Genomic DNA, 20,999 nt, shown 5'->3' on the forward strand with positions numbered 1-20,999 from the left:
ACATTCAAACAATGGCATTATAATAGATGAACCTTTTTTTCTTCTTTTATGCCAATGTAACAACAACCATTTGGCCTTTTACTTGAGCTTTGTGTTATCCTGTTCTCCCATCTGTGCGTGTGTGCACGCACACACACGTGCCTTCAAGTCAGTGCTGCCTGGACAAGTCACTGCAGTTTTCTTGGCAAGATTTCAGAAGTGGTTTGCCATTGCCTCCTTCCTAGGGCTGAGAGGGAGTGACTGGCCCAAGGTCACCCAGCTGGCTTTGTGTCTGAGGCAGAACTAGAACTCACAGTCTCCTTGTTTCTAGCCTGGTGACTTAACCACCACACCAAACTGGCTCTCTCCTTTATAAAACACAACATTTTGCATACTGTAAATGAAAGCACCTTACTGTAGCTTGGCCCTACGCATATTTATTTGGAAGTACTAAGCATAGGTTCAACTTCCACACCTACCTAGACACACTTACCAGGACAGAAAATCCAAAGTCTATTTATATTTACAATCCTTTTGGAAGGAATCCCCGCAAAGGACCGCTGTAAAACCAACTGAATGCAGTAAGATCGAATACACTTAGGACTGCAGCGGCTAAGAAGAGCAAGGGCAACACAAGAAAACGGTATTTGAGAGACTGAAACATTTCCAGAAAGCTATGAAAAGAGACCATGTGTTGTAGGGAATGCTTGAGACTTTTCCAGAGAAAGATCCAAAATGGAAAGTTGTGGTGTTGCACCCTCATCGGTTTTTATTGATTATATTTATGTCCAGTTTTCTCCGTCCAATTTTCTCCCAAGGAGGTGATGGTAGTCACCCAAGCGTTCTTTTCCCCCTTTCATTTCATCCACACAATAACCTCGTGAGGAAGATCAGGCGGAGAAACGGCGATTGCCGCTACGAAGCCCAATAAGCTTCACCGAACCGGTTTGAACTTGGCTGTCCCAGATCTCAAAGTCAGACAACTAGAATCGCCTTGTGTTCGTTATTCTTGCCCTCCGCAGCAGTAGCGGCGGCGCCATCAACCCCCCCCCCCCGGCTTCCCTCCCCCCCCTTGGCTCCAGCAATGAAAGCCTCTAGAAAGGTTCCTCCTCCAGGTTGGGGCGGGCGGGACTGAAAGGAGGAGGAGGAGGGCAGGGCTGGAGAAAGGAGGTGTACTAAAGCTGGACGAAGGTGGGATGCCAGGAGACTTCGCGGCGCCCCGGCTTGCCTTTCTATCCTTTTCCTTCTTCCTTCCGCCCTCCCAGCCCTCACCCTCCGCAGAAGATGAGGGTGGCGGCGGGTACGAGCCTCAAGGTCCCTCCGAGGTAAGATCTGGGGCTTTGCCTGTTTTTTTCCCCCGCCCCGTCCTTCGCTTTGCAGCGTTGTCCTTCGCGGCGGTTCTTCTTTACCCAGACCGCGGGACCGGGCTCACCGAAGGCGTCCGTGGACAGGGCGCCGGGCTCCAAGGCAGCTGGCAGCTCCTTCCGGCGAGAGGCTTGGCGGAGGGCGGCGAGAAGCAGCATTTGTTTAAAAAGCTGAAGGGTCCAAGAGCCTTGCGCGCCCCGTACTTTTATTAAAAGAGGCGGTTTGCTCCGCGGCGGCTGAATATTAGCAGAGAAGAAGGCTACTTCTTACGGGACAGGCGCAGGAGCTGTGAGTGTCTCGTCTATATCTCTGTAGTGAGCTTAAGTCGGTGGGCGGTGGGGGGAGGACCGACCATCTTCTTGATTTAAAACTACCGCTTATCGAACTCAACATTTAGGTCGGCGCTTACATGAGGTTACTATAGAGTCAGATTCTCTCTCTCCATCTAAGAAATCATCGCCAAACGCGCCTTCCCACGCGACAGCAAATGAACTGGTTCCCACCATAAGTTCTGCCCATCAATAACCGACCGCGTTGGCTAGAAGGAAAGGGAGGATGAAAAGAAATGAAGGGAGGAAGCTTGGCTTTTCACGGGACTGGAGGAAACGTGACTCTTGACTGTAGGGCACGTGGAAATTGAGAGGTGCAGATCAGCTGAGTGAAGCAAAGCTATAGGAGGATGGTTACCTGTCGTGCATGGTGTGGGCATGTAGCAGCCCCGAACGTTAAAAATGGCAACAAGAAAAACGATTCTTGCTTTCCCAAAGACCCATCATTCCAGTAATGGCTTTGAGGCAATCTTCCAGCAAAGTTCTATCGGGGAATAGGGTTGCCTTTCCCCTGAATCACATAATTTCAGAATATTCTAATAAGAAAGAATGCTGTGCAAAGAAAAAATGTATATGCAAATATGTATCAACTTAAATTTAAGCAGGCAGGAGGGAGAATATGTTTCTTTTCTCTCCCTTTGACATGGCTTATCAGGTTTTCTTGTGGCTTGCAAGTCTGACATAAAAACATGCCAGTGAAAATTCAATACTTGGAATTTCCAGCTTGGAACTCCAGCATGTACTCTCTTTATCACAATCAACATTTTCCTTATGTATATGTGTGTGAGAGAGAGATACACAGCCTCTGTTTTAATATAAATAATCACATTTGTTTAAATTAGTTGCATTAAGTTTGCAGCAACAGAAGCCACCATAGACGTATGCTTTCCCCAGTGCCCAAAGATCATTTGGAGTTTCAAATGGCACGTGAAAAAATGAAGGAAGTGGATTAAATGTTTAAAATCAACATTACAGAATATGTTATTAAAAAAGAAATCTCGATTCATGATGCTCTTTGTGTTTCATGTATTCATTAGCATATGCTTTTGTTGCATGCTACAGGCATGTATATTTTATGGCTGCCCTACATCCATTGCTCTCTGACCTAAATAACATGGATTGCTCCAAGAAGCAATAGGTTTATGGTCTATTCTTTTAGCTAATGAGCTTTCACTTTACTCCCTTGAGCTGATGCAGTACATATTAAAAAATCATTATAGAGGGTTAATGGTGTCTTAGTAGAGGAGATACAAATAAGCATCTTCAAGACAGTTCAGTCATTCTTAATGGACATCTGTCTCATTCATATCTCATAAGCCAGTGAACAGAGTGCAGTATAGCTGTCTTTAACCATCTATGTACCCCAGAACATGCTTCATGTTTGAACAGTAGAGGGTGCAAAACTGAGCCCTTTTCCCTTACTAGAAGAAACTAATTAGGGAAAACAATGAATGTGTTTATTATAGACTTTTCAGTGTGATTTACTTTTAATGGATGTACCTATCTAGTTACACATAGTTTTAGCATGTGGATTGTGCATAAAAACAAAATGAGATGTAACATTTTAATACTTTAATAACAATGCTTAAGATTGTTCTCCTAAACATGCCAACTAAAGATCAAGTTCCCATGAATATAAACTTTCTTTATACACTCAGTAATTGCAAACATGAAAAGAAGCTGAGGACAGCTTCTGATTCTCCCTCAATTCCTACTTCCCTGTGATAACGGGAGAGATTAAGATAACATAACTGTTTTAATTTGAAGGTATCTACAGTAATTCATTGTGTTAGAAACCTTGATTGTCTGTGGTTTCCAATAGCATAAAGAGTATAACCATGTCTGAACAAAGTTCAGTTTTTCTTCGTTCCTCTTCCATCAACCCAGGAAGGTCAGGGATGGAACTGGCAAAGCTGAGTCCTGTCCATGCTCAGAATTACTGAATGCCAGAACAGCACTTTAGAAGACATCAGGATCTTTAGGACTGCACTGTAAGATGTGCTTCTTGAAAATAAGAACGTTTTACATGGCCACATGTCTCAATTTCAGTGAAAGAATTGGAAATTAGCAAGCTAGTACATTTCAAGACACCAATGGCTTGACTAGTGGATTTTAATAAGCAATGATGTAATAAAAATGAGGCAGATCAGGCTTCTGATTTTTTCCAGTTTCTTAGCTGTAGCTTCTGATTTTCATTCCTCAGTTTGATCCACATTCAACTGAACCACACTTTCATTTATTTCTGCCATGAAAGTAGGGCTGCCTGCTCCTCCTCTTCCTCCTCTCTTAGCAAATATGTCCTTACAACATAAGCCATAAAAAAGGAAACAATGAATTTTGTTTAAAGAGTTCTGTGAAAATCTGTGCCCTTCTGGTGATTATATACTCAGTGTTGCTCAGTATAATGTACAAGCCTGACCTATATATCAGTAAGAATTGTTATACAAGTCAATAAATATTACTGCTTCCCCTGAATAATACTATAACTGGGCTATTTTTAAACTGCCACATGGATATTTTAGTAGTGGTACAAGTAGAAATGTGTGTCTATTTAGTGTAATCCATAATGGAGAGCTGTAGCTATTGATTTCAGGTGTACTTTTTAAGAAGGTAAGTGGACTCACCTACATGTAAGTTAAGAGGCAGAATGTATCCTTTACTGCAGAGCTGAGCAAGTATGATAAGCTGCCAAATTTCCATAGCATGATTGATTATAACCTTCACATCAGGCACAGCAATATACCTTGCTCTTCAGACACTTAAGTCCTTATTCAAGACCTGGCTTACTTACAGAAGGCTCTCAGATGTAACTGAACTATTTTTTCAGACAAGAATGAAGATTAAACAGAAGTCAAAGTTTGTGCTCCAGGTTGTAAGCTTCTTCTTCCTTCCTTTTCAATTCAATGGATACTTGGGTTTCTCTTGATAGCCTTGGAAGGCAATTGATTTCTGTTGTCATAACAGCTCTCTTTAGGCTGGGAACCACTGATTCCTGTCTTGCCAACTTATTCCAGTTGCTGGAAATTGGCAACTACTATGGACCCTGAAAATGAGTATGTAATTCCTAAAGTAAATTTAAGACAATTAAACTCCCCCAAATATTGCCTACTCCAGCATAGTTGCACCAGTACAGTGAAATTGGTGGCATCTTTCATATATGTAGTAACTCAGGATAACATACTGTAGATGCAGCAGTACAATTTCTCTGATATTGCCGAATTGTATGCAAACATTGCTAGAATCAGATATGGGCAGAGACAAGATTGGGAAATATAGTACAAATACAATCATATTCATTCTTAATGTAAGCAAAATATAAACACCAAATATTAAATGTCATGATCAATTAAAACACTGGATGCTAACTTCTTTGCACAAGGGAAATCCATTGACAGGGCCAATGGGTTTTTTTTTACTCAGAGTACACAGATGTTGTTCTTAAGTGCCTCTTGAGGGATACTTAACTAGAGTGCATGAAGTTAATGAACAGATTTATAACTGCCCAGCATGATACCAAGAACTAGCATTTCCCTATAAGGTTAACTGTAATTGAAAAGCAAATATTCAATTGTTAAAGAATTATTACTTAAATGTCATTTAATCATGACCTCATGTTGCTAGTTTGGGTAAATGGCTTTTTCTTTGCAGAATACCTAGTAAATCAAATACAGTTATGTTGTACTGCTAATCCCTTTGCCACAACATGAACTATGAGAACAAATTTTGCTAAAACTGATGAATTACAGGGAATTGCAAAGGGATCAGAAGAGGTAAATCAAAAGCACAGCATTTGTTTTATAGACAATGAATGTTAAACATGAGCTGCTTCCATCTCTGTTCATATTTGACACCTAGATAATTATTAGATGCAAAACTGAGAACACAAGAAGAGCCTTTTTGGATTAATTATTGGCCAAGCATAGACCTATGGAAATTCACAACCTGGAGTGCAATATAAGACTTAAGAAATCAATCTCCTGGCAGCTACTCAAAATGTTCATTGATTTGGAGCTGGAAGAGTTGCTTTATGGAGGGAGAAGCAATAGAATATAATAGAGCTCCAAGCATCTCTCTCTTACTATTTTTAATAATTGACATGACTCCAGAATCCAAGAATGATCTGAGCATGTTCACTGAGGCTAAGGGATCAATAGCAGTAATAGAAAAGGCATTGGGTAGGAACATCAGTACACATTTGGAGATATTAGAGGCTTGGAGAATCTTGCCCATTTCACCAAGCCTAGCCTCAGCATCATACCCTTCTCCAAGAGTTCCACAACCTACAGAACCGATGTAAGGGACTTTGGTTTCAGGTCTGGTTTGAGCATGTTACTGACTCGGAGCTGTCCTTGGTGGTTCAGCCAGCAGTTATACTACTAGAGCACTCTTTAATGTAATAATATTATAATAATGTGAGCTGAGTGACTAGGAATTCTGGGAGTCCTAAACCTAGCATTTTGTGTGGGTCATAGAATATGACAAGCTGGACTACATATTTTTGCTTAATTTTTCTTGCCTGTATATCTTTTTTCTTATTAATAATGTCTTCCTTTTAGAACTGGGAAAACAGCACAGATCATTGAAGGCAACTCTGATTTTTCTTTCTTCTTGAGTCTCTTATGATTTCTAGAAACTCAGAACAAACTGATAATTAGATTTAGATGACTTTTTTCTGAAAAGATAGTTGAGATTTCCTTCCAAAGCACCACCTTAGTTCCCCTATGGCCATACCTTTAGGCATGATTCTCATTTCTCTCAAACTGGGGGCACAACTCTTCCACTGAATTCACTCCGTATAAACATCTCCTACCAGTATTTTTTTACCTCCTCCCCTTGGTTTCCTCCTCTTTCAAATATTCACACATTTTCTCAAACTGACTAGACCCGCAGTGCTTTTTTGTGACTAAGTCTACTCCTGGAATGACCACATTCAGTCTACTACCAATCAGTAAATCTTTAGCAATTATTGACTAAGCTCCCAAATATGGCAGAATCCCTGCAAATGAGTTATAACTTCTTCCAGAACCAGCTATTATTGTGCCAGCATAATAATGGGAACAGAGTTTACATTCTTAGTAATAACCAGATGATGTTGGAAAACACTTAAATCACTAATGAAGAAATGACCTGTATCAGCTTCTTCAGTAGGTACAAGTATAAGTCTAATTTTTGATACAACTAGAATTAATGCTCCTTTCTAATCCCCCTTTTACCTTCTGTACCAAATGATAATAGAAGTAGTTTAATTGCCCTTATTCGGTTATTTACATGGGTTTGACATTCGTGTGTGTGTGTGTTTAATAAATCATGATTTTATTAAATGTGACTTACTGGCTAAATTTGCCAAGATGATTAGTTGCCAAGATCACTCACATGTGTGTATCATGATGTAACCTGCATTTGAGTTGTTAGGCTGAAGGTAGTGTGAAAGCATAATATAGTTCAACAATTTTGGAATTTTTTAAAAAAATGCATTTTTCAACTCACTGATAGATATCAGTTTCAGAAAATATATATTTTATTACATTTTTCATTTCTCCAGTTTTTGAATTTTTTAAGGAAATAGATATTGAGAAGTAGATAAAGTTATACTAATCGATATAAAATAGACTCTCTCCATTTTGTTTTCTTAATGCTTTTATAAATTAAATTATCTTTTCAGTAAATGCTAAGGTCCAAAATGAAACCCCTTTGATATACCAGTGTAGAGCTATAACTTGTCTTGCTGATATTAATAAAAAAAATTAAAGTTTTGCTACTTATATTTTTGTTCTTAATAGGAAAATATTCACAATTCTGAGGTGTAATATTGATCTGATAATTATTTTCTTATCAATCCTATTTCTTTTTTAAAAAGAGTAAAAGATTCAAAGGTTTTGATTCATTATATACAGTATATTTTCAATATATACCATTGTTTCACAGGTTTTTGCTGTCAAAGAATCATACATATTTCTGCTGCTTAATAATACATTAATAAAATATGTGTGTGTGTGTGTGTATATACACACACATATACATATACTGTGTGTGTGTGTATACTGTGTTTATGTGTGTGTGTGTGAAATTATAATCAAGAACTGCCTAATTCTCAGTATCCATGGGAGGGTCAAAACAGGCAAAACAGTGGACGGGGGAGAAAAACAGGCAAAACAGTGGACAAAACAAAAACAAAAAAACAAAACAAAACAAAACAGTGTCACAGTGCAAGCCCTGCCTTTTTTCACACATCTGCAATGTCAATAGTTGTATAGAAAGGCTGGGGCTTGCACTATAACACTACTCATTTAACAACTGCCTGGTTAAGTGACCATTCACAGTTACAGTGGTGATGAAAAAGCAACTTTACAACCAATCCTTGCATTTACAACTTTTGCAGGTCTGTAAAGCAAATGAAAGCTGAAGTAAGACTGTGAGCACAGTCACAGTTTCACTTCATGACTGCTTTGCTTAACAACTGAGTTGCTGGTCCCAGTGGTGGTCACTAAATAAGATCTACTGTACTTGTACATTCACCACCTTGCCTGTTTTGTCCCCTCCCTAGCTGCTCATTGCATTCTAAATAGTGATTTAGATATTCTAATACAATCTACTCCCTTCAAGTTCTGCTGTGCTAGCTCATTGTTACAGAAAGATTTCCCAGCAGGGATGAACAAAGAATGCCTCAGATGGAGAGCACAAGTGTATACACCTAGCAGGGACTCACAAGCCATGAAGGTCATCCTACCTGCCCAACTAAAGCAAGCAGGCTCCTATATTGTGCAGCAGTGATATAGGAAGATGCTGGAGGTCAAGCATCACTTTAGCAACTATGGTAAAGGTGTCATTTCATACTGCATGGGAGAAGGCAAAGGTAAAGAACTCTTGTATTTTACCAAGAAAACCATATTGACAGAAAATATAAAATGATTGATGATATAGTACCCAACGATGGGTCCCTCAGGTCAGATGACACTCAACATCCTACTGAGGAGAATTAATGGTGTTTATGATGCAGCTAGAGTAGAGCTTTTAGGACATCCTAGTTGCTGACATTGCCATGGAAGAAAAGAAAATCCAAAGCTACATGGGAAAGCTCAATGTAGTGAAAGATGAAATGAATTGACTACACATTGACATTTTAGGCATCAGCAAATTTAGATGGACTGGATTTGGACACTTTCAGTTAGAAGACCATACTGTTTACTAATCAGGACGTGAAAGACAAAGAAGAAACTGTGTTGCTTTCATAGTTAGGAAGGGCATAGCAAGAGCAGTACTTGGCTAAGATGTAGTCAATGACCACATAATGTCTGTTAGACTTTGTGGACACCTGTTTAACATGATAATTCAAAATCATGTTCCAACCACTGATACAGAAGAAGAGGAGGCTGGTTAGTTTTAGGCCAAGTTCAGTCTGAAATTGACAGAATATGCAAGCAAGATGTGCTGCTTGTTGTTGGAGCCTGGAATGCCAAAGTTGAAAATAATGAGGAAAATGGAGTTGGCCTAGGACACAGAAAGGGGCAATAATTTATCAGCTTCTATCTATCCAATTATTTCTTTATTGTTAATCCAGTCTGCAAAATAATAAAACGACATCTATATAAATGGACATCACCAAATGTAATACACAGAAATCAGATTGACTATATTATGGGAACAAGGAATTTAAAGAGCTCAATTATAACAGCAAAGATGTAACTAGGGACAATGGAACAGATCATGAACTGCTCATGTGCAAGTTCCAAGTCAAGCTAAAGCAGAAGAAAGCAGTTTCCATGATATGATCTTCAGCACTGACCCACAATTTTCAAGGAGAATATCAAGAATTCCTTTTAGGTCCTGAACTTCAGTGATCCAGAGGAACCAGAGGAACCTCAGTGAACCAGAGGAACTGTTGTTAAGGATGAACATGAAAAGAGAATGCAAAAGACAAGGACACAAAAGAAAGCAATCTGGATGTCAGAACAGATGGTGGAAATTGCCAAGAAGAGAAGCCAAAGCCAAGAAAGACAAAGAAATCAGGTATGAACTTACAGTATTTCAGAGAGTTGGTTAGAAGTGACCAGAAGTCTGTAAAGACATTGGAATTGGAAATAGACATGGAAAAACAAGGAAAGTCATCCAAAAGTTCTCTGAACTTAGAAGGAGGTTCTGATCTTGAATTGGTATGGTAAAGCATACCAGCACACATAGTAACCGATTCAAAGAAGATCAAACAGAGATGGAAGGAGTATACTTAAATCATGTACAGCATGGATGTCAACATAGAAAATATTCCATATTTACAAGAGCTGCTAATAGTGAAAGATGAAGTTAGATCAGCAGTCCAGCCACTGCCAAATCAGAAGGCTACAGGAATTGAGGGAATGTCTATAGAAATATGGCAAGCAACCTAAGAAGAATCAGTAAAGGTTCTAGCTAACCTATGCCAGCAAATCTGGGGAACCACACAGGGACCCATAGATTGGAAGAGTTCAGTCTAGATTTCAATACCAAAGAAAGGAGACTTAATAGAATATAGTGCAAACTATTATACGATTTCCTTAATTTCACATGCTAGCAAATCATGCTTGGGATCATCCAGTGCAGATCTGGTGTCTCCCTGCTTGGTTTTAGAAAAGTTGAGAAACAAGATACATTATTGCTGATGCATGCTGGATAACTAAGAAAGCCAAAGAGTGCCAAACATAAGTTAGAATGTGCTTCATTAATTACAGAAATGCCTTTGATTGTGTGAACCATGTCTAGCTGTGAAATGTTCTTAGGAAAATGAGAATCCCAGAACATTTCATTGTCCTCATGCCAAATCTTTACACAGGACAGGAAACCACAGTCTGGACGAAACATGGCAAAACAGACTGGTTCCAGATTGGCAAAAGAGTGAGACAAGACTGTATATGTACTCTCTTAATTATTTGTTCAACTCATATGCTAAATATATAGTAACAGTGGCTGGATTGGAAGAAGATGAGCATGGTTTTAAAATTTGAGGAAGAAATATAAATAACCTGCACCATGCTGATGACATTAATCTCATAGCTGAAAACGTATTTTTATTCTAGTAATGAAAGTCAAGAAGCACAGTGAAGATGTTGCGTGGTGGATAGAATGAAGCATAGTTCCCCATGCTTCACTTGAATCATAGTCCTTTAAAAGGTTAACATTTAGTTATAGTTTACCCTCTGCTTTTTTCCCCTTTTATTTACCTCTTTTGAGTCTATAAGCATTGCATTAACATTTAAATCTCCCATTGTAAGATTTAATAAGTCATTTTTTTTCTTAAGATTTTCTGCAAGAGGCTCTACTTTTTCTTGATGAGTAAACAAACTGATACAAAGATGTACACTTTCTCATTTTCAAACCTCATACTAAAATTTATTCTCTCTCTTTTGAACGTTTCTCAATTTAAAAGAATAGCAATACCTCTTGATCTGTTTGCCTCTGAAGCAACTTTTATCAAAATATTTTTTTTTCAACTTTTAAGGCTACTATTTATTTATTTGCTGGATTGATAAGGCCACCCAAGCCAAACAGTGTGACAAGAGAAAATCATCAATAAACCAAAAAAGAGGCATGTAATGTTAAAACATACACAATGTATTCCATCCAACTAATATGTTTCTTGAATACGATTACAGAGGGATTTATCGAAATGAAATATTCTCTATTTTTTTCCTGTAACTTTTCACCTTCAAACATTTAAATATGTTATTCTAAAAATGACCACTTAACATATTTTGCCTTTGGAACTCTAACATGTAACATTTGTTCCACTGCTAAGCTTTTGGTGTAGCTGCCTAGGCCTGCCCCCTCCTTATCTCTCCTTCGCCTTCATTACCCAAACTGTGTATTATCCAATCCCTTTAATTATTCCCATTGTTACAAGAGCCAAGGCACTGAAAAGACCTGTGTAGATTATATGGAGCTAACATCTAAATCAAAGTTGTTCGGTATCCCACACAGTGGATTAAATTATACACAGAGATGTTATCTTTCATTTTATCCCCAAAGGGCAATTATTTTGGTACATTACTTTTTAAAAATAATTATTAAATAAATATAAATGCCTGCTTTGAACAGACTAGCTTTGTATGTTTACTTAGTTAAATGTCCTTTTTAACAACATTTTCTAAAGTTGAGGATATTTATAATTTAGGTCATACTATTATAGGAAAAGTTATGGCTGATGTAGAGGGCAGTTTCTGTAGTTGCAATGAAGTAAGTTTGCTTTTCTGCTTTGGTTTGTTCCATATTTGCTTAGAAGAGACCCTCTTTATCTTTGCTTCTGTTCTTGTAACGTATTTGCATTTTCATCCATAATTTCTTATTTTAGAAATAATGAAAGTGATTAAAATGTTGCTACTTCCTTGGGTGTTGCTGTTTTTGTTGTGTATCCATCTAGAACAACCACTGACCTTTGCTGGGAGGCTCATTTCCATTTTACTGCATCTTCCTGCAAAAGCTCTGTAAAAGGGCTGGCTTCTAGAATTATAGGCCATTTTTTCTCTATAATTCTAATGTGGAGTGAGTTATCTGAATCTCTTCAGCAAAAGATTTATAACTTCTTTCCTACTAGTCCAGCAATTCCTTTTAAAAGACATGATAAACTGATCCAGTAACCCAATCATGGGAGTATCCGAGATTTGAGAAGGCTATAAAATTGTTTGTGTGTAAGAGACGGGGGGAGGAACAACTCCTTTTTCGTGAAAACACGAAGTTACTAGCCAAGGCTTAATCTGGACTGGTTTGCTAAGGCTCAGATCAAACAGTTTTTAGGGTTTTAGGATTGTCATTGCACTTCTGAGTTAATATAGTTTGTCCAAACATAAATGCAATTCAAGAGGAAGCTACTTGGGGATGGAACTCACAAGACTGGAACTCCTTTGTAAAAAAGATGGAAGTGTAAGAAACAGTAGCTCAGTAGTATACCGTGTGCTTCGCATGCAGGAAGGTCCAAGTTCATCCCCTGCTATATCCTGTCAGACAGCAGGGGATGGGAAGCATCACTGTCTGACAGGTAGAAGAGTCACTGCCGCTTAGAGTAGATAATCATGGACAAGTTGATAGATACATAGAACAGCTTTTGCTGGCATACGGGCAATAATAGATTCAACAAGATTATTGTTCTATATCTGTAGAATCTGACAGTAATATTCTGCCTGCGCTACAGCATTCATCAGTTTTATCCCTTAGCAGTTTTATTCAACCTTATTATAAAGGATAAAGGATAAAGAAGTGAGATTTGCCAGAGTCTAGTTTTCATGAATTACTTGCATACTGCATCAAACCAATAATAAAACTGTATGCATTAATTTGCTTCTGGAGGAGAATATAAAAGCCCAAATGCGAAAACAACAGCTGCGGCCTTCAACTAGGCCAATAATGATAATGCAGCAATGTTTATTCTCAGGGATTGTCTGTATCTCTCAACTCTTCCCTTTCTGAAGCCCAAGATTAAAAAATCATAGCTAATTAGCTAACACTTTATAGTCCAGGCAGGGAGGATAAAATTTTAAAATACTAGGAGTTCACATGTATTGTGCTGCTGCTATCCGCACCCCCAACCCAGATGTCAATTTTTATGCATAAAATTTAACAGTAGTTTGGAACAAAACTGCAGTGGTCCAGGGAACAATATCTCATTTGCTAGGAACACTTGGATCATCAGAGTGCAAATTAAGTGAGGTGTTCTATTGTCTGTCTTGTCTTAGTTGCATTTTAAAATGACCTCTGGCCACTTTAAATTATCTTAACTATAGAATAGGGAGATTGCAGAGAAGCTAAATATATTATTTGCTTCTGTATTATGAAATATGTTAGCCAAATACCCACACCTGAAACTTATGTTTTTTTTCCTGATGGGGGTTGGAGGAACTAAGTCAACCGAAGTAATAGCATATATATTCTAGTGCTTATAAGCAAAAATTAACAAAACTCGCTGGATCAAAATGGCAACCACCCAAAAGTTAACCAATATTCAAAGGTAAAATTGCTGATCATATGTGAAAGATGTATGCAGACTGTTAACATTCACGCAGATTGGGAAAGTGAGCAATGTAAGAGCTGTTTTTATAGAGGACTAAAATGTGGATCCAGGACATTTCCCCACATAGTGGGAAATTGGTGGAAAGCAGTACTAAAGGAAAGAATTTATTGGGCATGTACAAGAGCCAATCTTGTTGGAGAGAAATCAGCATGGTATCTATGAAGGAAATTCTGGTTCTTGATGTTCTTGGATAGCTTCAATGTGCATACATCAAAAGCAATTCATTAGTGAACATCTGACCTAATTACCAAAGCTTAATTACAAAAAGCATTTCTTCAGTAGCAAAAATAGCCTTCCCCTAGATATTACCCCAGAGAGCTGAATGTGATTTACCATAATCTGTGGCTAACATGGCCATTTCCAATGTTATTTGAGGATGAGGCAAACTGTAGTTCAATATCTGCTTTTGGGAAAGCACCTAAACAAATTTGATGGGGAAAAAATCTTTTTATGAGCATTAATTTTTAAATCATATTTGTTAATTCTTCTGTGGTGCTGTTTAGCTTTCCTACAAGAGAAATCTGGGTACTGAGCATAACTAGAAGCAGAAGGCTCTTCATAAGCTACAAAAGTACTCTGTGGTAGGCAGACAGACATAAAGTATATAGACAGGGAGTAGTTACCATGATAATCCAGGTGCTTCCTTATAGCATTCCTGAGCATCATACTATTGCTTATAAAGTAAAATCTCTTATATTCCAAAGGAATGGAATTAGAAATTAGTATCCTTTTTTATGTTTTTTATATCTTTCCAATATTAACTGAAGTGTAATAACATAAGAGATTTGATACAATGAAGTCTTATAATGCTAATCTGAAGCAGGCACCTTCTCTTCATTTTTCTTGGCAGATCCAAAGTTGATTTTGGAGATTCCAATATTCCAAAGAGAAATATTGACTTTATCTTTTCTCTTATAATCTCCCCTATCATTGGTGTCAACAAATATTAACTTAGAGTTCACACTGGATAAAGTCAAAGTTCCATAGTGTTAGGTCTGTGTAGACTTATTCACATATGCAAGTCATTACTTGGGAGGCATCATTGATAAACTTGCAGAGAAACCTCCAGGTTCAAATATATGCTTGCCATGAAAGTATTAAAAAAAATCTATTTCAAGAATTATTTTGAAAACAGTGTGGGAACCATAAAATCAAATTGCATATTGGGTGCTGAAGCAAGCAAGGGTGAAACCAGAGCCCAGAATTGGGTGGTAAGGATATTTATTTTCTTTCTGACATCTACATTTTTTTTTGTCTCCCAACTTTCCTTTTTACATTTTTACATTCCCCCAAGCCATAGTTGTAGGAATAAAGAAAAAGCTCTTCTTACCCTGGTCTTTGGCACAAAGCCACAGAAATTAGTTTTATGGCTGCTTACAGTCCAAAGGCCACTGGTTGTTGAAGACCACAGATAGAAAATGTTTTCTTCAGTTCTACCCTTTACTTCTCAACTGATTTTAGACATTAGGTGAAACTTCTTACAATAGAATGCTCCTGTTTAAATCCTACAAGAAGAAAATAAGGTTTTGTAAGAAATAAATTTTCTCTGTGTAGGGATATGTGTATGTATATGTATATGTATATGTATATGTATTGTTATAAAATAACTTTCTATAATGTGAATCCAAGTCTGCAGCATGGTACAGCTAAGGCAGAGAAGTCATATTGGATGTAAGAAATAGCCCAAAGTGCTACCAGATACAGTCTGTGATAGGTAACAGTTAAAGTCATTACCACTTTTTTTTTGGTATATAATGATTGTTCTCATTTGAAGTGGGCAACATTTCACCATACCAAAGGTTTTGCGAATTTTTTTTTGCTGTTTACTCCTGAATAACCGTAACTCCCTTGAAATAAGGGAGTTTTATATTAATGGAGAAAAGTCAGGGATCAAATGCTAGAACTTCTGTTTCTTTGGAAAGGTGACATATTTTAATGTGCAGATAGGATCGTTGTGCTTAGTAAGTCACTTGGCCCTAACAGCATTTCAGTTTGGTAAACCTCACCTTATCGTTGCAAAGTAGATCATCTGGCTGAATTCTCACATTTAATGGAATAAGGTTTTTCAAGCACTGGAAAGCAAGGGGAAAAAATCCCTGTAAAGTTACAGATTATGGCTTTTCTTTTCCATTCAATATTCTCCATTTGATATTTATTCCAAAATGACAACTAGCTTAACACTGGGATTCCTGCAACTGTTCAGTTGTGGTAAATATGAAATGCCTGTGCAAAATAACATAATGTGCATTGAGTAAAGGCAATGGAATGCTATATTTTTAAAATACAAAGCTGGTGTTTATTTAAAACTTGGCTGATTTAGTGACAACGTATAATACTAGAAACAGATTCTTCTTTAGTAATTACATCCTTTATAGTCAGAATCCTGAGACATATATTATTGTACCAGACCCCTAATGTGTGATCTATACAGCTTGTGGAATTAGGCCACAGAGCATTTACATTTTGCCTGGAGTTTCATCCATAAAAAATCCCAAAGACATTTGCTACAGGTATTTATAGCTGTCACTTTGATTAACCATCTGTGCCTTTACTGAAGAATACACATGGATAGGAGTGAACAAATAATTCCAAACAACTCTAACTTTAAAATCACAAATGCAACTGCTGGGGTATATATGTCACTCAAATTTATTTTATTTATGTATATTTTTGTTGTCAAGTCAGTGCTATATATTTGAGAGAATAATGCATGTAAAATAAGATCTGGATTAAAATTTCAGTAATTTTGCTCTTCTAAATAATTGTAAGGTTAAATCCTATTGCAGGAAATGGCTTTGCTTCTATGAACCTATTTAGGGTTTCATTGTTAGCCATACAACTCATTAAATAATCTGAAATGATAAGCATCATTTAGCTACATTAAACACATGGTTTTATGGTTTTATTAATGAATTATCCTAGAAAATAAATTTGGTTTTCTAAGCTGGTTTCTCCTGTTCACCTTTCCTAAACACTGTTTATTTCCGAGAACAGAGACAGGGCCTTACTTTTAAATATCCTTTAGATCAAAGGTGGATGGCCTGTGTATTGTGTGTCATCTTCAGTCCACTTTGGAAACCTGCAAAATCCATTGCAATAGTGCCAAAATTCAGAGGCAAACTAGTAAAACACAGTGGTTGAATTTACTATCTGAAAAAAATGGATAAAATGTGTAAGTTAAGCCTTTGATAAGTTTTAACACATCTATTTTTTTTTAAAACCCTCCCACTTCCCAAAAGATTTTTAAAAGATTTTAAAAAACAGACCTAAATATTCCAGTCCTGCATCTCACAGTCCTGAATGAGGAATGTCCCTTAAAAATCCAGTCAGGGATCTGACTACCATAGATGCCAACCAGACAGATTGATGAACATATTTCCAAAACAGGTCAGCACAGGTAAACACGGTTCCATCATGAAGCAGCACTGCTATTCTACCAGCTGGAGCTAAGACATATATTACTGGCCTTGAAATAACTGTCAGATCAAGTGTGAACAACTGGTATGAACTGACAATGCTACAACAAAGTCCACTTAAATCATCAAGGTGGATTCAGATCAAATAGCCATCAGAGGGAGATCACTACCTAGATATTGGACAGGAGCAACTCAAAAGGATATACTAGTGAACTTTTATAGCTCCTGTCAGCTCCATCTCTAATGACTGAGAATGATAGTTGGACTTACCACCCTGATAATTAGAAGATGGACTTGACAGTTATATCCTACCTAAGAGTGGGAATTCATTAAGATAGAGTTCAAGCAGCCAGCCCAAGGATTAAGATATGAGCTACTTCTTTGTGTTATGCTGTCATATTCTAGTCTTCTGGTCCCATGTTTTGTTTTGGGGTTTTGCAAATTACAAGTGTTGTTACAGCAAAATATGCAGGAAAGTTAAGTTTATATGCACACAATCATGTGACTTAAGGGAAGGTATTTCCTTCATGAGGCAGGAAGAAGGCTAAAACCCTGCCTTCTGACCAGAAGAAAGAGTTAAGCCCTTTCTCTTCCGGTGATCAGAATGGCAATTCTTGGTAAGTACATTCATAGAGCCATAAGAGTCAACTGTTGTGTCAAAGCTGAATTTATGTAAAGGTCTTTGCCTCATGACTTCTTATTACACTAATTCAGTAACAGCAGCATTTAAGACTGGTATGAGCTTTGTGTGATGATGAATTGTCTGATGAAATTCTCAGATAATTTCTTTCAGCCCTATTGTTCAACTGATAACTGTTCCATATCTGGGCTGATAGAAATGGCCTACTTTGCTTCCTAAATTCAATCATTCCCATTGTATTCTTTGCCTTGAATGGCTATAATTTACCTCTTTTCTTGGGTATAAAACAGATGACTTAGTATAAAATTTAGTGTGCAATTTCTTGCCTGCTGTCATAGTGAATGAATGTAACCACTATATAATTTGGAACCCTCAAATTGCTTGTTTGATGGAGAAGAGAATATTTTAGTGTACTGTTGAAGGTGGACAGATGCTATATCCAACTTAGTTCTGTATTCTGGTTTTTTAAAAGGCAATCAGGCTGCTATTTCAGAACATGACTCCAGTATGAAAAAAATATAACTAATACCTAATCCCATGAGTAATAGTATGATGCTCTGAGCCAGAAAAACTGCAGGAACTAGAATGGGACGAGGTAAGAAGGACCATGAAACCATGTTTGATTTATTTGTGTCAGTGTCACTGAATTTCTTTCCTTCTTCTCTCTTCAGCAACTTTGAATGTCCCCTGATGTATGAAGTCTCACACCACAGTGGCACAGATAATAGTGTCGGAAGTTCGGTCACAGCTTGTAAGAAGGTAAATCGTTTTAGTCAGCAGCTCAGCCATGCTGTTTACCTATTATTTCAATAGTATTTGAAGTGCACACTAAGCAAACAACTAAATGAGGAAAACATATTAATATCTGGATACATTCAGTTGACCAACCATATGCTGAAAAATGGTTACATATTCTAAAAACAAATTTGTTCAGTTTTTATGGACAAACCTTATTTTATGATACTTCGTAGCCTATAGAAATAATGGCTTATAACAACGAGCCACTCAGACACAACAGTGCTTGGGACAATGGGTACAAATCTCACAGTACTAGAATTTCTGGAATGAAATAAGGAAGGACAGAAGGAGTTGGATCCAAATATAATATTAAGAAATGAGTTTTGAATGTTATCTGGTCCTGGAACCACTAAACTAGAACTGTCCAAAATGAAACTCCAAGACCCCAATGCAGCCCAGAAAGGTGTGGTCCACAGGGTTCATCCATCCAGGAGTCACTGCCAAACTTTAAAAGAAGAAACATGTGTTATTTCTTATTTTAATTAATCAAAGAGAATATCTGTAGCTCAGGGTTGAACTGTGGAGTCCTTGCTGCTCTCTGAGCCTTGTTGTTTTCTTGAAGATGTTTCACTGCCACACTAGGCAACATCTTCAGTGCGAAAAAGTGTTTTTGCACTGAAGATGTTGCCTAGTCTGGCAATGAAATGTCTGCAAGAAAACAACAAGGCTCAGAGAGCAGCAAGGACTCCACAGTTCAACCCTGAGCTACAGATATTTTAATTAAATTTAAATTAACTTATAGGTCATGGGATTGGCTCTTCCTATTTTCTGGAACATAGCTTCTCAGTCCTGAAAAACAATGTGTACTGCTGCTCTATGCCCTAGAGATGTGTGGCTGAATTCCTTTGTCATTTCGTAACAGCTAATAGCTAAGTGAGTTTACAATGAATTTAAATATGATTCATGCAGTTCACTTTAAGGATCAGAACTCTGTTACCATCTACTATCACAATTTAGAATATTTGCTTACCCAGACTTTGAGAGGCTATGAGCTGCTTTCTGATGTTCCAATCTTTCTGGATAGCCATTTGTCCAGAATGGTATGAGGATTCCCGCACTGGGCAGGGGTTTGGACCAGAAGACCTCCGAGGTTCCTTCCAATGCTATTATTCTATAATTTTATGATTCTATGATTCTAATTGTAATACATTAGGCAGAGCAATCCAATGGCAGTGACAGAGAGGAGAACTACACTTACTTACACAATGCACAGTTGAAGCCAACAGATATGATGGCCCCTGTTTAAACAAAGTTAAAAGGGGACTGGACAAATTTAAGGGAGTTTGGGTTATCAATAGCTGTTAGAATTTAATGGCTGTGCTGTATCCAGAATCACAGGCTGCATACATTCAGTACCAGTTGGGAGCAACAGTGGTGGAGGACTAGCACTCTCTTGTCCATATTTGTGGGATTCCTATATTTATGTGGTTGGTCACTGGGAAATAAACTGTATCAGGTACAGGACTGGCATAATCATTTCTCCTCTGCCATGGTCCTGTTTTGCATTTCTACCATTGTTCTAATGGCACAGGGACCATTGCTATCTCATCGGGGAGATTACTAAGAGAATCTCCTTTATCCACTGACTTTTCTCTTTGGAAGGAAGAAATATTAGGAGTAGAAAACTGGGGTCCTTCATATTATTTCGCCATTAATCAAATCTCATGGGACTGATGGGCATTGGTCCAGGACACCAGATGGTCTACTCTAACTCTATATTCTATGGAAAATCTTCCTGTTGGCTGTATTATTGTTCTATTGGTTTCAGTTCAGTTAATTAACTGACTTTATTGTTTATTATATTATTTTTATAAGAAAAACCCCTCAAGCTTTTAAGCAAATGAATGTTTATACTTCAAAATAATACTACAAATGAGCAGTTATCCTTGGTTTGGGATAGCAGTTCAATCACCTCTTTTCCTAGTGGATCAATATTATCCTTGTGATCCATCTCTGATACAAATCAGTTGCATCATCCTAATATAATTTCACAGAGGAGAGATTTTAACCTTTCCATCTCCTTCCATTGGTATCTCCAGGGGCAAAAGAGGCAAATAGCAATACATGTGTCATGATGCCATCAGCAAATAACACAACTTACGTACTTTGGCAGATGTCATACAAGTATATAATTGTGACATTCGCATGATGATGTCACAATGCACATGCCATCATGTTTATACTGGTGCGGCTTAGTAATGGACACACATGCCTCTTTCTGTATGATCATTCAGAGGACCAGAAATTAAAATGTAGCAAGAATCTTTTATGGTATTGATCAGCATCATATTGATCCCTCTGCACATCCAGTTTATTTATAAAAAAGAAAAAAAAACTGATTTAATGGCTTCTGAATCTAAGAGGGTCTGCCCATATGCAGTATTTACTTCAAAAATTAAGCTCTGTTTATTTTCTTGCTTCAAATGATGTGCCAACAATTT

General features: G+C 37.6%; 1 protein-coding gene across 1 annotated transcript in view; it reads left to right on the forward strand.

Moving 5' to 3' along the window:
* The first annotated feature begins 1,263 nt into the window (after positions 1 to 1,263).
* The window catches only part of SPHKAP (SPHK1 interactor, AKAP domain containing), an 82,817-nt gene continuing 63,081 nt past the window's right edge, over positions 1,264 to 20,999 (forward strand). The window contains exons 1-2 of the mRNA XM_063307779.1: positions 1,264 to 1,304; positions 18,432 to 18,519. Of these exons, the coding sequence (XP_063163849.1) occupies positions 1,264 to 1,304; positions 18,432 to 18,519 (129 nt within the window). The remainder of the gene's footprint in view (positions 1,305 to 18,431; positions 18,520 to 20,999) is intronic.

The sequence above is a fragment of the Candoia aspera genome, chromosome 6, assembly GCF_035149785.1.
Source record: "Candoia aspera isolate rCanAsp1 chromosome 6, rCanAsp1.hap2, whole genome shotgun sequence".
Taxonomy (NCBI): Eukaryota; Metazoa; Chordata; class Lepidosauria; order Squamata; family Boidae; genus Candoia; species Candoia aspera.